Raw genomic sequence first — 17,446 nt, 5'->3', positions numbered from 1 at the left:
AGCCACAGAGGACCAATAATAATGTGTAATAATATAACTTATATATAAGTTCATTCGTTAAGGTACTGATCTTATGTTCCGTCATACATATGTATTTCAATGTTTATAGCCACAAACTTACTAGGCCTACTTTGAAGACACGACAATGAAAAAAGCTTTGCAACAAAATATTTTCTTTTGGGAACTTATTCACTGTGAAACCTCTTATTGACAGGCTGACAATAAGAACCACAGACACACCATAATTATAGGCTAAAATATAATTTAATAAAATATTCAAGATCTACTAAGAAATTAACATTCATTTTTTTACTACAACACTATTTCATAGGACTAGAACATTTCTGATCATTTTTACGAAACATTCCCGGGTTCCCATTCAACATTGAAAAAAACATTTCATCCAAACAATAGGAAAGGTGTCAAGAGCTGTAATCAACAGTGTTAAGAGGTCTTCAGCCATGTCTCCTGGTTTCACTCCAGTTGATGGACCCGTTTACACACAAATCCAATTTGGATTGGCATATAGGTTTCTTAGCCTGGCCTGTCTCTTCGCGGCAGGGAGGGGGCCATACATCAAGCATTATTCTTGGGTAGTCCATCGGGTCCAAGCAGATGTTGACTGGGTTCCTCCACCATGCCAGGGCCCGGTCCAGCCTTGGACACCAACAACACCAGAAATTATCATACAACACAAGGTGTTGGAGTCAGCTGGACATGAGGGGGGAGGGGGGGACGACGACACACTTACAATTGAAGAAAATGACAAGGCCAAAGGGGGCCTTGAGGGGCACGACTCTGGCACAGTCCAATCAGTCTTAGGGCCATTGATACTGTACTGAATACCAGTGTGACTATTGCCTGTTACTACAGGTGTCGTCATTTTAGCGCGACCCGCGTCACCTGAACTACCTGTCTGGTGAGTTATCCGATCAGTGTGGGAGTCGCACTATGTATCGCAAGACAATGTTGTGACTGTGTAAGTGGACATTAAATTAAACCACCATTATTAAGTACTCTTTCTCTGCTAATGTACAAGACATTACTCAGCAGTTTTTCCACACAGCCAGAAACTACACAACATTAGCTATCTAATATAGCAAGTGCTAGAGATCCAACAGGACACCGCAGCTAAGGTAACTACTAGCCAGGAGAAAGCTTATTGTTGCAGGCTTATATTTACTGTTTGTAGTTGCATACAATTACTTTCCCCGGTGCGGTAAAGTAACCTAATGATGCTGCTGAGGTGATGCTGACAATAGCAGTGCGTAGGCCTTTCAAAATAAAAATCCTGCAAAGAAACCAGCGACTTGTTTTTCAAAATAAAGGTCCTGGAGCAAAATAATCCTATTATTATTATTATTATTATTGTGGGGGACAATTTTGCATGCTTCTAACATTGGGGGGAGGGGAGGACGTGTCCCTGACTCCTATGCCCTTGATACAACATAAAACATGTAACAGGTGTCGTTAATCTTGGTAATGATGTGTAGCAGATCCAGACAGTGTGTAAGAGTGTGTGTGTGTGTGTGTGTGTATACAGTACAAACCTTGGTGCTGATGATGTAGCTTATTCCCTTCACCAAGGGCTCCATCCCAATAGCTTGTTTCAGCTCCTCAGATAGTGTTGCCTTGGCAACCGGAAGACCCTTTAGAAACCTGTCAAGAAACAGGGTCAGTCACACTCAACACACAAAGACAGACACCAGCAATGTGTGAGTTAGAGTGAAAGAGTGTGTGAGTGAGAGTGAAAGTACGCAGACTCACTGTTCTCCATTGGTCTCTGGGGGAAAGTATTGACGAACCACCTGGATGAACTCAGCTACGTGCTCCTGCAGAGTGTAGATCACCGCGTTGGGTCCTGCATCAAAGGTGTACGCCACCTAGTGGAAAAGAGAACAATATGTTGCTTTTAGCATGGCCAAACAACAGAATACAGAATGCTGATGTGCACTAGGTAAACCCTGTAAGATACTCTCATTATAACATTATTTCTAGGTCATTACTATTAACACATTCTCTGTTCCCCATGTCTTCAGTTAAACACCAAAATCCCACCAGTTTCACATCTCCATTTGATCATCTCAGAAAAACAATGTTAGCAATGTTCAATATGAGTCAAAGAGTGAACGAAGCAAACCACACAAATAAATAACTCTGGACGATGTGCAGGTCCCCATCTAAAAAACAAAACAAAAAAAGGATTCATACAAAAGCAGGCACAGGAAGTGGTTCCCACCCTTGTTTCCCCGTAGTGACGGTTATACCGGTGCACCAGGTTGATGATGCGCCGGGACACATCGTTCAGGTAGAAGATGGGAGGGTAGGTGTCCAGGCAGGTGGCGTGGAACTGGTTACTGTCCTTCATGGTTAGTTCGGCGAACGCCACAAAGTCCCTCTTCTGCACGGCTTCAATCATCTCCTCCATCCGGCGCGGGACCACAGAGTCGGCCCGGTGCTGGAGGGAGAGAGAGAGAGGGGGCAGGAAAGATGTGGACTGTGTCTTGACAGCACGGACTGGAATTACAATAAGTCATAGAATGTGTGTTAAGCCCTGTGTGTGTGTGTGTGTGTGTGTGTCTGTGTGTGTGTGTGTGTGTGTGTGTGTGTGTATGTGTGTGTGTGTAAATACCTTTAAGAGACTGCTCGTCTCCACACTAGTCTGCATGCCGGAGGTACTCCCAACTGGCTTTCTCTCAGCACTAACCTATACAGGGAGAGGGAGAGAAAGATTATAGATTAGATTAAGTTAATATGATAGAAATGTATTTTTACATCATATATTACAGTATAAAGGATTAAATTGGTGAGTAATGTGTCCATGGTTACACATTGTGCATATGCATATACACACACACACTCACAAACTCATACACTCACACAACAAAGGACAAGGAGAGAGGCTTACCACCAATACGAGGACCCTGAGCTCAGGCCAATGGGTCTCTGGCTCCACCTGCTGGGCAAGACTGTCCTTGCCGTCCCCTCGCTGTCCCATAATCCACTGGACGAAGCCTCCGTACATACTCCTACACGCACTGCCCGAACCCTGCCTCGCCACCGCAGACAACTCCCCCTCCACTCCCATCACCCGCGCCAGTGTGTACACTGACACAAGAACAGCCACAAGAAGACACAAAGGAGGGGAGTGATGAAGAAAAGAGGGAGAAAAGAAGAGAGGGAGAGGCAACAGAGTAGGAAAGAGGGATATAAAGGAGATGGAGAGAGGGGGACACAGGGCGTCAGCATCAGAACTACTTATTCCTAACTTCTAAATACACAAAAGCAACACATGATTTGATTGAACTCAACAAAACAAAATCACACAAAATATTCACTTCCCAGGGTGTTCAGTGGCGTAGCACACTGAGGCGCATACCATATCATCGCAAGGTCCCTGGTTCGATTCTGGCCATCGACATATCCTGCATGTCATCCCTCCTCTCTCTCTCACCCATCCTTCCTGTCAATCTCTACTGTCTCTATCCCAATAAAGCAGAAATGCCCTAAAAACATATATTTCAATTTTTTTTTTTTTTTTTAAAAGGACGTGGAGGACACACACACACACACACACTTACCCAGACAGGCGTAGCCAGCAGCAGAGGAAGCCAGTCCGGCTGCAGTGGGGAAATTGTTGACGGAGCAGATGTGGACTTTATGGGACAAACCGCCTGCATCCACAGGATCCCCATCGCTGCGTCTCTTCCTGGCCAGTCGCCGAACTGGCGTGGTAAACAAAAACAAACGAAATATCAGTCACTGCATATTTGTTTATACCCTCCCCTTCCCCTTTAACACCTTTCTTTTCATTCACTTCTCCCCTCTCTCCCCCTCTGCTCTCTTCCTAAAGGCTCTGCCATCAGTCATGGTCAAGCAAGTATCATCATGATCAAGCAGACAGACTCACTCTCTCTCAGGCAGGACTGGAGTCTAGGCTGGGTTATGTCCTCCTCTTTACCGTTGAGCCAAATCCGATCCTCCTGGAAGGATCTGCTGCATGCTACCGTCGTAGTTGTCTTGAGCTGAGCGTAAAGGAACAAGGGGACAAGGCAGGAACATGATCCGCACATGCATGCATTGTGATTCACCCAACAGCATTCTGAGAAACTGATGAAGGCCTACTGTCTTACCTGATCTTGATGTAGAGTAACGCTCAAGGATGAATTGATGGGTAGAATCAATTCCTCATCTCTCTTCCCCCCTTTGGGATAATAACAACACATCATTAGGATTTAATCGGCACTGACATTCAATCAGATAGCTGTCAAAATGATACATCTCTATTTTATCATTTCCCACACCATCTGGCAGTACATTGGTCTGCTTCTCTGGCCCAAAACAAGATACACATAGCACACAATGTGGCGACAAAGTTATAATAGATAGGTGCCGAGTTGCATTGTATCAACGTTAAAAAAAAAAGGTACATCTGTTACCATGTTGCAATGTTAACGACCTAATCTGTCAGGGGTTCCAAATTGATGACAGTAGTTCATCATTGATACTCACAGTATTTAATGACAGCGATATTGACTGGAGCGGTGCATGTCACCATGCTTAGATTCTTGTGGCCGCTGTCCTCCGGCATAGTTGTTGGCTTTCTTGATATATAATAATAAAGTCTTGTGCAATGAAAGATCTCAAACTAAGCGACTTACCGACAGTGTGATAACTATTTTTGAGCTCCACGGTGTACAGTAATGGCAGCACAAAGCGTAGCGCTTTAAAAAAACGTCTCTCTGGATTGGTGGAGGTAGTGCACATGGGAAAACAAGCCACCTATCAGAAGCATTTCTGCTCGGTCACTGAAACGAGGCAGCCAATCGTTGTCGTCAGACCACAGTCATGCGAAAATGAGGCCAGCTCTACATTACACTGGGGCGTTACTTCAGAGCAACGTAAAAAAAAATATAGGAAAAGGGTCATGGATTGATCAGATACTGAATAATACTTTAATTAAAATACTTTAATTCATGCGACATAATAGCTCATTCAAGGTTTTATTGAAACCTAGTTCTTTAAAAATCCATAATTGTATATACACTGTAGCTGACTCAAATGACTCGAATGACTCAAAGAATGTGCTTTATCAATGGACTGATTTATTTAATGGGTGGGGGACGACGACGACGACGACATGAAACCAACTCAGCCTAAAAAAATACCACCATGCAGTAATACCTTGCTTACTGGAAGATGAACTCTTAATGTAAAGAAAATTCTCGAATAGGTGTAAAATATGAGCAATCATTTATAGAATCTCATGACACCCTTTTTTTAAATTATTATTATTATTTATTTTTTTACTTATTTACGTTTTTATTTTTATTGTGACTTTGACCTACATGGGGTGGTGGGAGGGGGTTACGATAAAAGAAAATATAGTATGTTGAATGTAGATGTTAAGCGCTGTGTACTCAGGAATTTCCATTTAACTTTTACCTGTTGGCAGAGGCTGATGTAATGTACTTTGCTGACACACTCTTTCTATTGGAAAACAAAGGAACACCATCCAACCTTCTATCTACCTAAAAGAAAAACGAAAATGTATTGGCTATAGCACTGTCTTTCTTATTTTGTTATTTTGTACAGTCTCAGTTGCTACTACGTTGTAAGGTGAACCGTCTACAATAAAAACATTTATATATAAAAAAACAACAACTCATTTTCAGAAATGTCTGCAGTAGGTTTTAGATTTATTTCTAGGGCTGTGGACCTTCATACATTTTGATCATTAAACACACCTGTGTTGTGCCATACAGTATACACTTGAGTTTCTACCTAATGATTCAAAGCAACCAACCTCTACGTTTCAATAATCTGTAACAATCTGATGAACTCAGATTTTATGTAAAAACACAAGAATGCTACCTATATTATTTAAAACATAAAATTAAAATGTAAGAGGCTTTTTTCTTACATCATGTTTCTTCTGAGGACTAAGCACGATGTAAGTCCATATGACCAATCAATTAATCACACCCACAGCAACATTTCTAAACGCAAATGTGTTTGAGGTGCAGCATTTGAATTTAAGGCTTTTTATTATTTTTTCATGTAAACTGTTCAAGATGCATGTCAGCAAAAAAAAGAATGAAAAAAAAGACAAAAAGATGAATATAACAATGTCCAGTTGGATGGTACACTTGTGCTGAAGAGCACACAAACAGTATTCACAAAGCAGTCACTACATAAAATTTGCAGCAATATCTCATATCTTTTCCTGCTTCTTGTGGCAAAATAAAAAAAAATCAACCGTGGTGAAATGGAGATAAGAGAGAATACAGTTGTGAGTTCTAGATCCTCACAGGGGCTGATGCGATATCCCAGGATGCATCACTAACAAATGGGCCCTCTCTCAATTGCTAGAAACATGATTCTGCACTCTCTCCTCAAGTTTCTAACAATTGAGAGAGGACCAGGGCCTTAGGCTGGTCAAAGATGGCCGCCTGCAGACCAGAGCCCTGCTCAAACCTATCCTGCCCTGAATCACGCCCCAAACCAGCAGTCTGACTGGCTCCTCAGTTCCTTTTAGAGGGTCAATCTTCATCCTCATCATCTGAGTCCATCACCTTCCGTCTGTTGAACTGAGAGGGAAAGAGAAAGAGGCACAGACAGTGAGACAAAAGCCTGTCCAAGAGGCTGTGATAGTGAAATAGCATCTGATCTGTGGATGTCATCTCAGGAACTCACCTTGACAGTTGTCTTTTTTTCTGTTTGCTGACTGACTTTTTCTAGGATTTCGATCAAACCGGTCTCATTAATCTGAGAGGAATGGCATATGAGAAGTTTGACACGACCATAACATCACGGCAAACAATCCACTTTAACATGCAAATAAGTAATGCTTCTGAAATGGAAATGTAAAGTCTAATAATAATAATAGTTTCCGTATTCTGCCCAATGCAAATGTAACTACAAAATCTGACAGTCTCCAGGGTCAACCTTGATTTTAATGAGCAATCATTCTGTTAGTATGGTTTTCTTCTAACCAAATATTAGAAAGCAGCCCTTCGCGGTAGCCATGCTCAGGGTCAATGTAAGTCCATGTCACATGTGCAGCTCTCTCACCTTTCCCCCCAGCTTGCCGAAGCGAGCCATCTGTATGAGGTAATTCTCCACTGCTTTGGCCTTCTCTGGCTTCACCAGGGCGAGGTTACTCACTGCAACAGAACAGAGAGGGGGGGGGGTCAGTGAACGGCAGCCACTAGTGCTGTAAGTAAAGTGCCTAAGGAGTAAGACGGTACCGATAGTACCATTACTCATGTGGTACTGTATGGTACTGCTTAAAAACAACAAGAAACAGGAAAACGCACACTATAGTTTGAGATGCAAGCTGGCGGGTGAAACTTAAAAGAAAGAAAGAAAGAGAGAGAGAGAGAGAGAGAGAGAGAGAGAGAGAGAGAGAGAGAGAGAGAGAGAGAGAGAGAGAGAGAGACGGACAAGCTGCCGTCTTCAGGGTTTCCTTAACGGTACTGGACTTACATTACTGTGTTCCTATAAGACAGATTGAAAACGTTCAGACTCACATCTGCCACGGGCGGACTGATCTAGAACTTGAGCCAATATGGAGTTCCTCATTTCTGTGTCCCTGTGAAAACACACCAGGAGAACAGAAGATCACATCTAAGCTCATGGGTTTATTGTCTCACACACCAATTCACAAATGTGCAAGCCTGAATCAGTGGGACCAGGTGTGTAAGTGCTGGGCTAGAATAAAAGCCTGCATTTCTGACTCACCTTTGTTTGGCCTCCTGCTGCCCTTGCTGGTCATTTGAAGAGTCCTGGGAGGGCAGGGAACAAAGAGACAGTCAGATATGCCTTGTGTTCATCCTAACAACACAAGAAAACATTGAAACAAAGGATCTTCACACCAGCCACTGGATACAGGCTACAAGAGCAAATGCTTTTATGCTATTTAAAAAAAAAGAAAAATCAGTTTTAGCGAACAGGCCAGCTATTAATCGGCCATTCTGAGAGCTCTTCTCACCAATCAGCACTCGTGGTTGACCTAGATTCCGTTTGTAAACAATAGACCATGGAGGAAATGTAGGTGCGCAATGCCCATATTGATGCTGTCACACCTATCCTGTTCCTTCAGGCCAGGCACAGCTGTGGCCATCACTGTCACTAGTTACTGCAAGTAGCATGACAAAACACTAATACATTTAAAAAAAGAAATATATATATGGCATTATGACTGCCTATGGCCCCTGGTGTGAGCATTGATTACTTTGTCTTATGATGACTGTTGGATAGATGATTCACTTACTTACTTAAATGTATTGTTGTAAGTCGCTTTGGATAAAGGCGTCTGCTAAATGCCATAAATGTAAATGTAAAAAAACACTGCCATAGCAAAGCTAATATTGACAGGGTAAATGCATTGCAACAATTAGGCTAATGACAAAAAATACAATGCATAACATTAATACATTTTGCTCTTCCTTGAAGCAAACACTCCTGGTAGTAGTTAGTTATTATGGTGGCCAGGCATAACTGTGACCACTGCATCCAGCAGAGACCACACATGCAGTCCCTCATGTATAGCTAAACATTGTACATTGCTTACCGGCAGATCCACTGGGTTCCAAGATAAACCCTGAAAGGAGTATCTAGAACTCAATCAAGACATCTCTAGGATCTCACTGTATTATTTTAGCCTACATGCTAGACAGACAGACCAGGGAAATCATCATTCGTAACATCTCCCCTGATCTCTTTATTGATCATCTCATTTTCTTATTGTCTTTAATGCATATTCTATGTGTACTTGGTCCTTCTCTACAGCAGCTCATTATATGATTATATGACGATTGTGGCTCAGTTGGTAGAGCATGGCACTAACACTTAGGTTGTGGGTTTGATTCCCGCTGGGACCATATATACTGAAATGTATGCACTCACTGCAATGTAAGTCGCTTTGGATAAAAGCGTCAGCTAAATGGCATATATGAGAGCTATGGTAAGTCTCACATCAGCTTTCAGTACATTTATTTGGCTTGATGAGGTTCTGAGTTCTGACTGCAATAATTCCATACAGGAGTGTGTGTGAGGCTGAGGCTGAGGCTGAGGCTGAGACCCCCCCCCCCCCCCCCCCCCGGGCCGCAGGTGAACTGTCAATTAACGAGCTACATTCCTATTTATATTGTTTTGTTTCTCCTTGTCATACATGTAGCTATCTAGCCATCCCTCATACTTATCGTCAATCATATGGTCACTAGCTGACGTTAGCTAGCTATCGGAGACTGTTTGACAAAGGCTAACATTAGACTAGCTGCTAGCGTGTCCTCCTTATATGGTCGGAAATACGCATCATCGTCCCCTCGTGTTCTCTCCTTACCCCATGTTTTGCCTGCAGTTCGGCCATCCGTTGCTGCCTGATGGCGGCCAATTCGTCGTCTGCCATTGTGTGTGAATAAGTATAAAATTAGCGTTGTAGTGAAATGAGAAAATCTGTTAGTACACAGCAGTCGTGTTGGAAACTCTTTCGTGAGGGGCAGGGCCCTGCTTCAGTCCAGGATGATGTAATCAATCTCAGAATCGTGCAACCAGCAGGCAGAAAAAAGCAATCGAGCCACTGAAGGATGATTGATTTCAGAGATGGAAATGGTCACAAATATAGCAGTCAGTCTCAATAATAACACAATCTACTACAATCAGAAATATCTTTTTTTTTTTTTTAGAAGATTTATTTGCGCGAAATACTTGCGTGGCCCAAACTATGGACAACAGAAGGAAATAGATGTGTTCATATTGAATAAAAAGCATAGTATTACAGAAGTGACAGTAGTGTGGACTAGATCCAATACGGTGGGGATCTGAGAAGTCGCCTTTCTCTCAGCAAAGCATGTGGTGACAGGTGAGCGTCACACACCCCGGTGAGAGAGACAGAGGTACTGAACGACAGAGGCTCATTAGCTCCCCCTGTAGGTACTGTAGGAGAAGCGACTCAGGAGCAGAGGGACGTGGAACTTCTGACTGGGGTCAGTTATGGTGAAGACTATCTACAGGTAAACACAAACAAACGATACGTGTTAGTGGCCTAATTGAGCTAACTGAGCTAATTGAGCTGGAACTGCATAAACAGAGGCAGAACATAAAGTATCTAAACTCAACGGGCCGAAACACTAGCCAAACATATGATATGAATATGATGCCTTTTTAAATGACTGTGCACATAAAGTACCTCAACATATGGGTAGAAGCTGGTGTCCCCAATGCTCTCCCAGTACTGTCCAGTCTCAAAGCGCATCTTGTATACCCCCGGAGTGAACCTCTCTCTGGTGATGAGCCCTGGGCAGCGGCCATCATCATTGGTAGTTCTGTGGAGAGACTTGGGGCATTAACAAGTCTGGATAACTTAGGGAGGAAAGGACCATGAACCTGCTTGAACCTGAGCTTGTTATTGGTATGAATTGATGTTTAGCCAAATGTATGTTGATACCCCATATACAGTCATGAGAAAAAGTTAGGACACCCCCCAAAATATTAAGTTATTCTCTTAAAAATATGGACATATCAATATGTTATCTTCTTTCTAACAATGTCTATAGATAAAGGGGATGTAATTGAACAAAAAACTATGAAAATGTAACTTTGTAATCATTTATTTAACGAAAAATTAACAATAATGCCAATTCCTACTGAGGAAAAAGTTAGGACACCCTATGCCCTAATAGCTAGTATTGCCCCCCTTGGCTGAAATAACCTCAATTAGACGTTTCTTATAACTGTCTACAGGTCTCTGACATCAATTGGGAGAAAGTTTTTCCCACTCCTCCTTGCAGAATTCTTTCAGCTGTGTGATGTTCGAGGGGTGTCTTGCATGCACAGCCAGTTTCAAATCAATCCACAGCATCTCAATAAGATTAAGATCCGGGCTTTGACTTGACCATTCCAGAACTCTCAATTTATTTTTCTTGAGTCATTCCTTGGTAGATTTACTGGAATGTTTTGGGTCATTGTCATGTTGCATGGTCCACATCTGCTTCAGCTTCAACTTTCGAACAGATGGTCTCACATTTTCCTCAAGCACCCTCTGATACAATACAAAATTCATAGTGGATTCTATGATGGTGAGCTGACCAGGCCCTGCTGCAGAAAAGCAGCCCCAAACCATGACATTTCCACCCCCATGCTTCACAGTTGGTATGAGGTTCTTGTTCTCAAATGCTGTCTTGGTTTTGCGCCAAACATGTCTACTCTTACTGTGCCCAAATAGTTCAACTTTGGATTCATCTGTCCAAAGCACATTGTTCCAGAAGTTCTGGTCTTTCTCTAGGTGTTCTCTGGCAAACTTTAGTCTTGCCCTGATGTTTTTTTTTGACAGCAGGGGTTTCCTCCTTGCACACCTCCCATGTAATGCAAACTTGTTCAGTCTCTTTCTTATGGTGGATGCATGTACTTTGACATCAATTGTGGCAAGAGATACCTGTAGGTCTCGTGATGACATTCTGGGATTGTTGGAGACTTCTTTAAGCATCTTTCGGTCAGCTCTTAGGCTGAACTTGCTTGGGCGGCCTGACCTGGCCATGTTGGTGGTGGTTTTAAATGTTCTCCACTTGTAAATTATTTTCCGGACAGTGGAATGGCCAATTTCGAATAGTTTGGAGATCTTTTTATATCCCTTCCCAGACTCATATGCATCTACAATTTTTCTTCTGAAGGCCTCAGAGAGCTCTTTTGATCTCGCCATGGTGATGCAACTCACTTCAACAATCAAGAGCAAACCAAACTAAATATCTGAGGTTTAAATAGGACAGGCTCCTCCAAAATCCTCTGTAACGATGTTCTAATCATTTGCACCTGATGTGGTGCTCTTTATTATAATTTTAGGCATTTTAAGTGGAACTAAATGTAGGGGTGTCCTAACTTTTTCCTCACAAGAAGATTGCATTTCTATTAATTACATTTTACCAATAATTTTTTAAATAATTTGTTTCAGTTGTATTTGTTTAGTTATATTACCTCAATTTTTCAATATTGTTCAAATGAATATCAAATGTCCATATGTTTGAATATGTTGAAGAAGACAAAGGTTTTCATAGGGTGTCCTAATTTTTTCTCATGACTGTACAATGTTATGGTTGCTGCTTTCAAGGGTTACCCTGTGGTGAGCAGGTTCCAGACAGATGTGGAAGGGTCCATGCGGTACAGGCTGATGGCAACGCGGACCCCAGGGACCCCAAGACCAGTGTTGAGGACGTGGGTGGTAAGTGGGCTGCCTGGAATAGCCATCTCTGCACACTACAGTAGACCCACAGGACATGACAAATACACACACAATACAATGCAACTTTACAGAATACAGACATGGGTGGGGGCAAACAAATATTACACACCTATAAAACAGCTTAACCAACCAATCAAGTGGACTCATGCCGTCCTTTGTTAAAGTAGGCTAGTACAATCTGTCAACCGTGGAATACTTTACTTTCGTTTTGCCAACTGTTTCATCCACCCGACAAAAAAACACGAATGTTGTACTTGTTGCAATTCTTCTCACACATTACAGACCTACTGCACATTTTTGTTAATACATTACCTTGTTTTCAGCCAAAAGATGGTCTTTGATGTGTTGCAATCTACTGGAACTCATGTGCGGAGTTCACGGAGACTAACCTGCAGCAATCAACTATTCTTCCTCAAGCCTCAATGGAGAAGTATCTTTATGGTGAAATTAACCGTACCAGATTTTCAACACAAATTATCCCTCGAGAATTGCTTGTGACGAATAGGTTTCCTAATTTCTGTTACGATTGACACGAGCTGCGCAACAGTGCGTCTTTCTCGTTGGTCAGGATTACACGTTTTAGTATTGGCTTATGTTAATGGTTATTGGGCATGCAAACATCTGTAGGCAATGACCAACTTTAGTCAGGCCCTTTCAAAGATTACAGTACGTCTAGGGTCAAAGTGCAATTTAGATAATGAGATCATTTTGATAAAAGTAAAGCGTGTTTAACAATTGTCCTAATATCTTTAAATATTAATAACTTAGAAGTTTATACACTGCATCATCGTGCAGTGAGTGTTGCTTCTAGTCAGGTGAATGTCCTCAGGTTCTCTAACCTGCTGCACTGGACAGAGGGGTAACTCCCCAACCTCAGTCCAAATTACAAACCAGAACACTGCTCACAACATAAGTGACAAACTTCACATGTTACTGAAATGTGTGTGATCATTTCCCACCTTTGGACATTTGAGAGTTAATGTAAATCAAGGCAGACTTGCCTGCTCCTGAGATGTTGTCATACTTTATTATTTTTTGACAAAGATGTTTGTTGACATGTTGTTATACTTGTATAATACTTTATCACTCTTTTTGTTTTTTTATCAGTTTATGAGTAATACATGACTCCCCTCTTGTGGTGATATCACGCCCCCTCCCCCATGACAAGTTCAGTAGATTTCCAGCTTCAGAGAACTGGCTAAACTTTGTTTGTGCTTTGTGTTTCATTCCGGCATCAGCATCAGTGCACTGATGTATAGAGAGGTCACAGTTGGTCTTGTTTGTTGTGTTTACTCACGGCCAGACTCTAACTCCTGCTGGCAGGGTCATGATGTCTCAGCTGTGCTCTGTAGTACATCTGCGGGCCAGAGTGTGACTCCTGCCTGTGATTACACACACTCACAGGAACAAACTAAATAGAGTCACACACACCGCAGGATGTACTCCCCCGTGGCCCAGTGAATGCTGATCTCTCTCTCTCTCTCTCTCTCTCTCTCTCTCTCTCTCTCTCTCTCTCGCTCTCTCTCTCTCTCTCTCTCTCTCTCTCTCTCTCTCTCTCTCTCTCTCTCTCTCTCGCTCTCTCTCTCTCTCTCTCTCTCTCTCTCTCTCACACACACACACACACACACACACACACACACACACTGAGTGAGCAAAAAAACACTCCCAGAGGCAGGTATAATCAATATGAAAATACCTTTACTACTGTGACAGTGTGAGTGTTACCACTTGGCTTCTCATGAATGCAAACAAAACAAACGAAACATCTAACACCACTGGAATTATAATAAAACAATCATTGTTGTTTTTCTTTTTAAAAAAGGAACACATAATAATAATAATAATTATAATAATAATAATAATAATAATAAAAAACTAAAACAAAATGCAGGATTAAAATCAGACAGCTGACCAATTACAGGAGTTTTACAGTAATACACAATATTACACATCGACCTGGGCCACTCCTCAGCTCATAGCGCCAGGAACATAGAGGAAGAGAGGGGGGTTCAAATGTTTCCTAATACCTTTACAACAGAGAGACAGGTGTGTGTGTGTGTGTGTGTGTGTGTGTGTGTGTGTGTGTGTGTGTGTGTGTGTGTGTGTGTGTGTGTGTGTGTGTGTGTGTATGAAACGCAGAGAGACAGGTGTGTGTGTCTGTCTGCACGTGACCCACTCACTGATGGAATCATGCTCTGATAGATGACATCACACTATAAACAAATTCCTCCCCTTTATCTAACTATAATGGGTTATGGCAATCAGATCAGTTCAGATATTCATTTCACAAGCCTTGAGGCTCTCAGTAGGCTGGTCAACTTTATAAATTGGCTGATTATACTATAAATGTTTTGGGGGAATATACTGTACATGAAGGGATTAAGGAAATTTTGATTATGCAAATGATTTCACTTTCCTGTCTTGCTTTATAATTACACTCAGTGGATAACATCTGTGTGTGTGTGTGTGTGTGTGTGTGTGTGTGTGTGTGTGTGTGTGCGTGTGTGTGTGCGTGTGTGTGTGTGTGTGCGTGCGTGTGTGTGTGTGTGCGCACGCTTGAGGTGAACTAATATCAGAAGGGAATATTGAAAAGAGATGGAGTTCAATTCTCTTGATAAAGTGTAATTACCAGACATGCTGAGGGTTTACTAATTTACTTTGATGTCCACCAGAATAAAATGTGTGTGTGTGTGTAAGTATGTGTGTGTGTGTGTGTGTGTGTGTGTGTGTGTGTGTGTGTGTGTGTGTGTGTGTGTGTGTGTGTGTACAGTTTAAATATCTGTGTTTAGTGGCTGTGTGGGTGTATCTGGGGGGGCGCAGCCTATGACATGGTTGTTGTTATGGTAACTTCATGACAGACAGGTGTTCTCTTCCTCTTTGTCTGGCGCTCTCCCTTCTCTGTGTCGCCTCCGTCTCCGTCCTCACATCTCATCCTCAGGGTCAGAGCTGTGGTTGTTCATCTGTGACAGACACACACACACACACACAGAAAGACAGTTGTCATCAGACACAATATGTCAACGCAGTGTGTGTGATGATGATAGAGTATGTGCTTTAAACCTACAGCACCCCTCACTCATCTGACAGGGTAAGAGCACCCTGCTCTGTTTTCACTGTTCCTGCATTCAATCGCTCCACCAACCCCTCTGGTTTCCTCTCCTCTGTGCTCTTCTTTGTCTTCCCAAGTGTGCGTGGGTGAGATGTTGCTCACTTGCTCTCCAGGAACCACCACTGAGCAACTATTGTACAAAGAACTGTCATGCTATTGATTTCACTTGACATCGAGTGATGTGTGTGAATCTTGTGCTGTTATTCCTTCTCTATGAATGCTTGCAGCTAAGTGCATGTTTGCTATTGCATTGAGTGTGCGTGTGTGTGTGAGCCTATGTGTGTGTGTGTGTGTGTGTGTGTGTGTGTGTGTGATAAGCACTCAACTGCTGCAGCATGGTAAATACAATCGACAACTGCTAAATCACACTCAACCATAGGACACACAGAGCCACTCATGACTCCTACACACACTTATAGAGACTATCCACACAAACAAACAAACACGCTCACACATACACACACGCTCACTGAAAGCATAGCTCCGTTTACCGTGTGGTGGTCGTTGTCACTGGCCTCCCCCAGCTCAGGGCTCTCTCTCTGGATACGGCGGCGAGGGCTTGGGGGGGACAGGGGGGGAGGGGGAGCGCTCAGGGCTGCTAGCTGAGGGATACGGTGAGCCAACCAGACTTCCCTCCCTCAGGGGGGATCCTAAAACACACACATACACAGAGGTTTGAGTTGAAGAACCGTCATATTACAATATACTGTATAATAATCAGCATTACCAGACAATATTGCCTTTGGCTTTGCTACTGTGAATAGTGAATAGGAGTTGATGGTTTAAAGGCAGAGCAGTGTGTGTTTGTTTGTGTGTGTGTGTGTGTGTGTGTGTGTGTGTGCATGTCTGTGCATGTGCGTGTGTGTGTGTGTGTGTGTGTGTGTGTGCCAGTCCACATATTCCAAAGCATTAATAGTCCATTACTGACACTGTATGAGGTGATAAACAGAAGGATAGACGGAGACTGAGAGAATGAGGGACAGATGAGGAGATAGAGAGAGAAAGGAACAGGAGAGGTGAGAGAGGCAGGAGAGAGTGAGTGTACTTGAAGTGGGAATAAATGAATATGAAAATGAAACCCAAGGACATCATGTACTGAGATAAGAGCAGGAAAGACCCCCCCCCCCCCCCACACACACACACACACGCATGTGGATAGAATATCAACAACATGGTACGTGGTCCTCTGTGGCTTGGTGCCTTGGATAAAAGCGTCAGCTAAATGTAATATACTGTATATTATTATTACATGAGAGAGAGGTGTTGTGTGTCCAACTGACCACATGAGGGCAGCAGCAGCTTCCACCTTCCCATATGTAAAGCTCTGGCCTTGTTCTGCGACAGTTTGCCCTCCTTTCTCATTTGTTCTGTCCACTCACGAATAAACTCTAAATAGTCTAAAATAGGCTTCTGGCTTTCCTGTCCCATTCTCAGATCAATGAAAAGCACAGAGGGGAGAGGAAAAGAGGCAACATTTTAGGTTCTAGAAATGTGGGGCTGTTCCCAGCCGTGTCTGTCTCTTTGATTTCCTTTAATGAGCTCTCTCACTTGACCGCTCCCTCTGTCTCTCTCTCTCTCTCTCTCTCTCTCTCTCTCTCTCTCTCTCTCTCTCTCTCTCTCTCTCTCTGATTGGCTGTCTCACCTGTGTGGTCCCGCCTCTGTGTGTCCATCCTGTCCAGGCTGTCAAGCAGCCCGTCGATCTGTGTCTTTATCAGAGTCAGCTCTCTCTTAATCACCTGCAGCTCCTCCATACGCACTGTAGGAGAGAGTAGGAGGAGGAGGAGGGGGGGGGGGGGGGGGTTGGACGACAAAGGATGAAAATGTCTTAAAGAATACCATAAACCCAAAAGCTCTGAAACCAAGAGTGTGACGGTACCGTAGTAAAAACTGTGAAGGTGATGAGGGTAGGTAATAGAACAGCATAAACACTGCCTATTGGTTCTGCTCTGATGACTTGGGTTAACATGCGCTGATTGGCTGGGATCCTATTTTTACGAGGGGGAAATGCGGCAGCAGTTAGGCTCGTAATGTCTTTGTATGACTTACATTTGGAGTTGCTGGAGCCGGTGGAGTGGGCTCTGGAGCTCTTGGAGGAGGGT

At 43.0% G+C, this 17,446-nt stretch overlaps 3 protein-coding genes and 1 pseudogene across 4 annotated transcripts in view; all 4 read right to left on the bottom strand.

Moving 5' to 3' along the window:
• Window positions 1-251: 251 nt before the first annotated feature.
• mvda (mevalonate (diphospho) decarboxylase a) lies at window positions 252-4,684 on the bottom strand. The gene is made up of 10 exons (XM_083691467.1): window positions 4,513-4,684; window positions 4,134-4,204; window positions 3,911-4,025; window positions 3,582-3,725; window positions 2,909-3,108; window positions 2,633-2,707; window positions 2,240-2,458; window positions 1,768-1,883; window positions 1,551-1,659; window positions 252-657 (listed from the first exon to the last, which is right to left on the bottom strand). Exons 1-10 carry the CDS (start codon window positions 4,589-4,591, stop codon window positions 577-579), a joined length of 1,209 nt encoding a protein of 402 aa, XP_083547593.1. The 5' UTR covers window positions 4,592-4,684; the 3' UTR covers window positions 252-576.
• Window positions 4,685-5,650: 966 nt separating this feature from the next.
• On the bottom strand, window positions 5,651-9,516 carry pdcd5 (programmed cell death 5). Its single transcript, XM_083691474.1, has 6 exons — window positions 9,347-9,516; window positions 7,744-7,787; window positions 7,533-7,594; window positions 7,075-7,166; window positions 6,697-6,768; window positions 5,651-6,590 (listed from the first exon to the last, which is right to left on the bottom strand). Exons 1-6 carry the CDS (start codon window positions 9,410-9,412, stop codon window positions 6,543-6,545), a joined length of 384 nt encoding a protein of 127 aa, XP_083547600.1. The 5' UTR covers window positions 9,413-9,516; the 3' UTR covers window positions 5,651-6,542.
• Window positions 9,517-9,707: 191 nt separating this feature from the next.
• Window positions 9,708-12,789, bottom strand: uraha (urate (5-hydroxyiso-) hydrolase a). Its single transcript, XM_083691473.1, has 4 exons — window positions 12,551-12,789; window positions 12,113-12,252; window positions 10,193-10,328; window positions 9,708-10,010 (listed from the first exon to the last, which is right to left on the bottom strand). Exons 1-4 carry the CDS (start codon window positions 12,602-12,604, stop codon window positions 9,921-9,923), a joined length of 420 nt encoding a protein of 139 aa, XP_083547599.1. The 5' UTR covers window positions 12,605-12,789; the 3' UTR covers window positions 9,708-9,920.
• A 1,967-nt stretch (window positions 12,790-14,756) lies between these two features.
• The window catches only part of LOC310820009 (RNA-binding Raly-like protein), a 35,266-nt pseudogene continuing 32,576 nt past the window's right edge, over window positions 14,757-17,446 (bottom strand). Inside the window, exons 4-7 of the transcript XR_014555116.1 lie at window positions 17,394-17,446; window positions 16,990-17,103; window positions 15,839-15,997; window positions 14,757-15,198 (exon numbers count right to left, since the gene is read on the bottom strand). The exon at window positions 17,394-17,446 is cut by the window's right edge and continues 117 nt beyond it. The product of XR_014555116.1 is annotated as an RNA-binding Raly-like protein (transcript). The remainder of the gene's footprint in view (window positions 15,199-15,838; window positions 15,998-16,989; window positions 17,104-17,393) is intronic.

The sequence above is a fragment of the Argentina silus genome, assembly GCF_951799395.1.
Source record: "Argentina silus genome assembly, chromosome: 19".
Lineage (NCBI taxonomy): Eukaryota > Metazoa > Chordata > Actinopteri > Argentiniformes > Argentinidae > Argentina > Argentina silus.
This window is presented reverse-complemented; position numbering and strand designations above follow the sequence as displayed.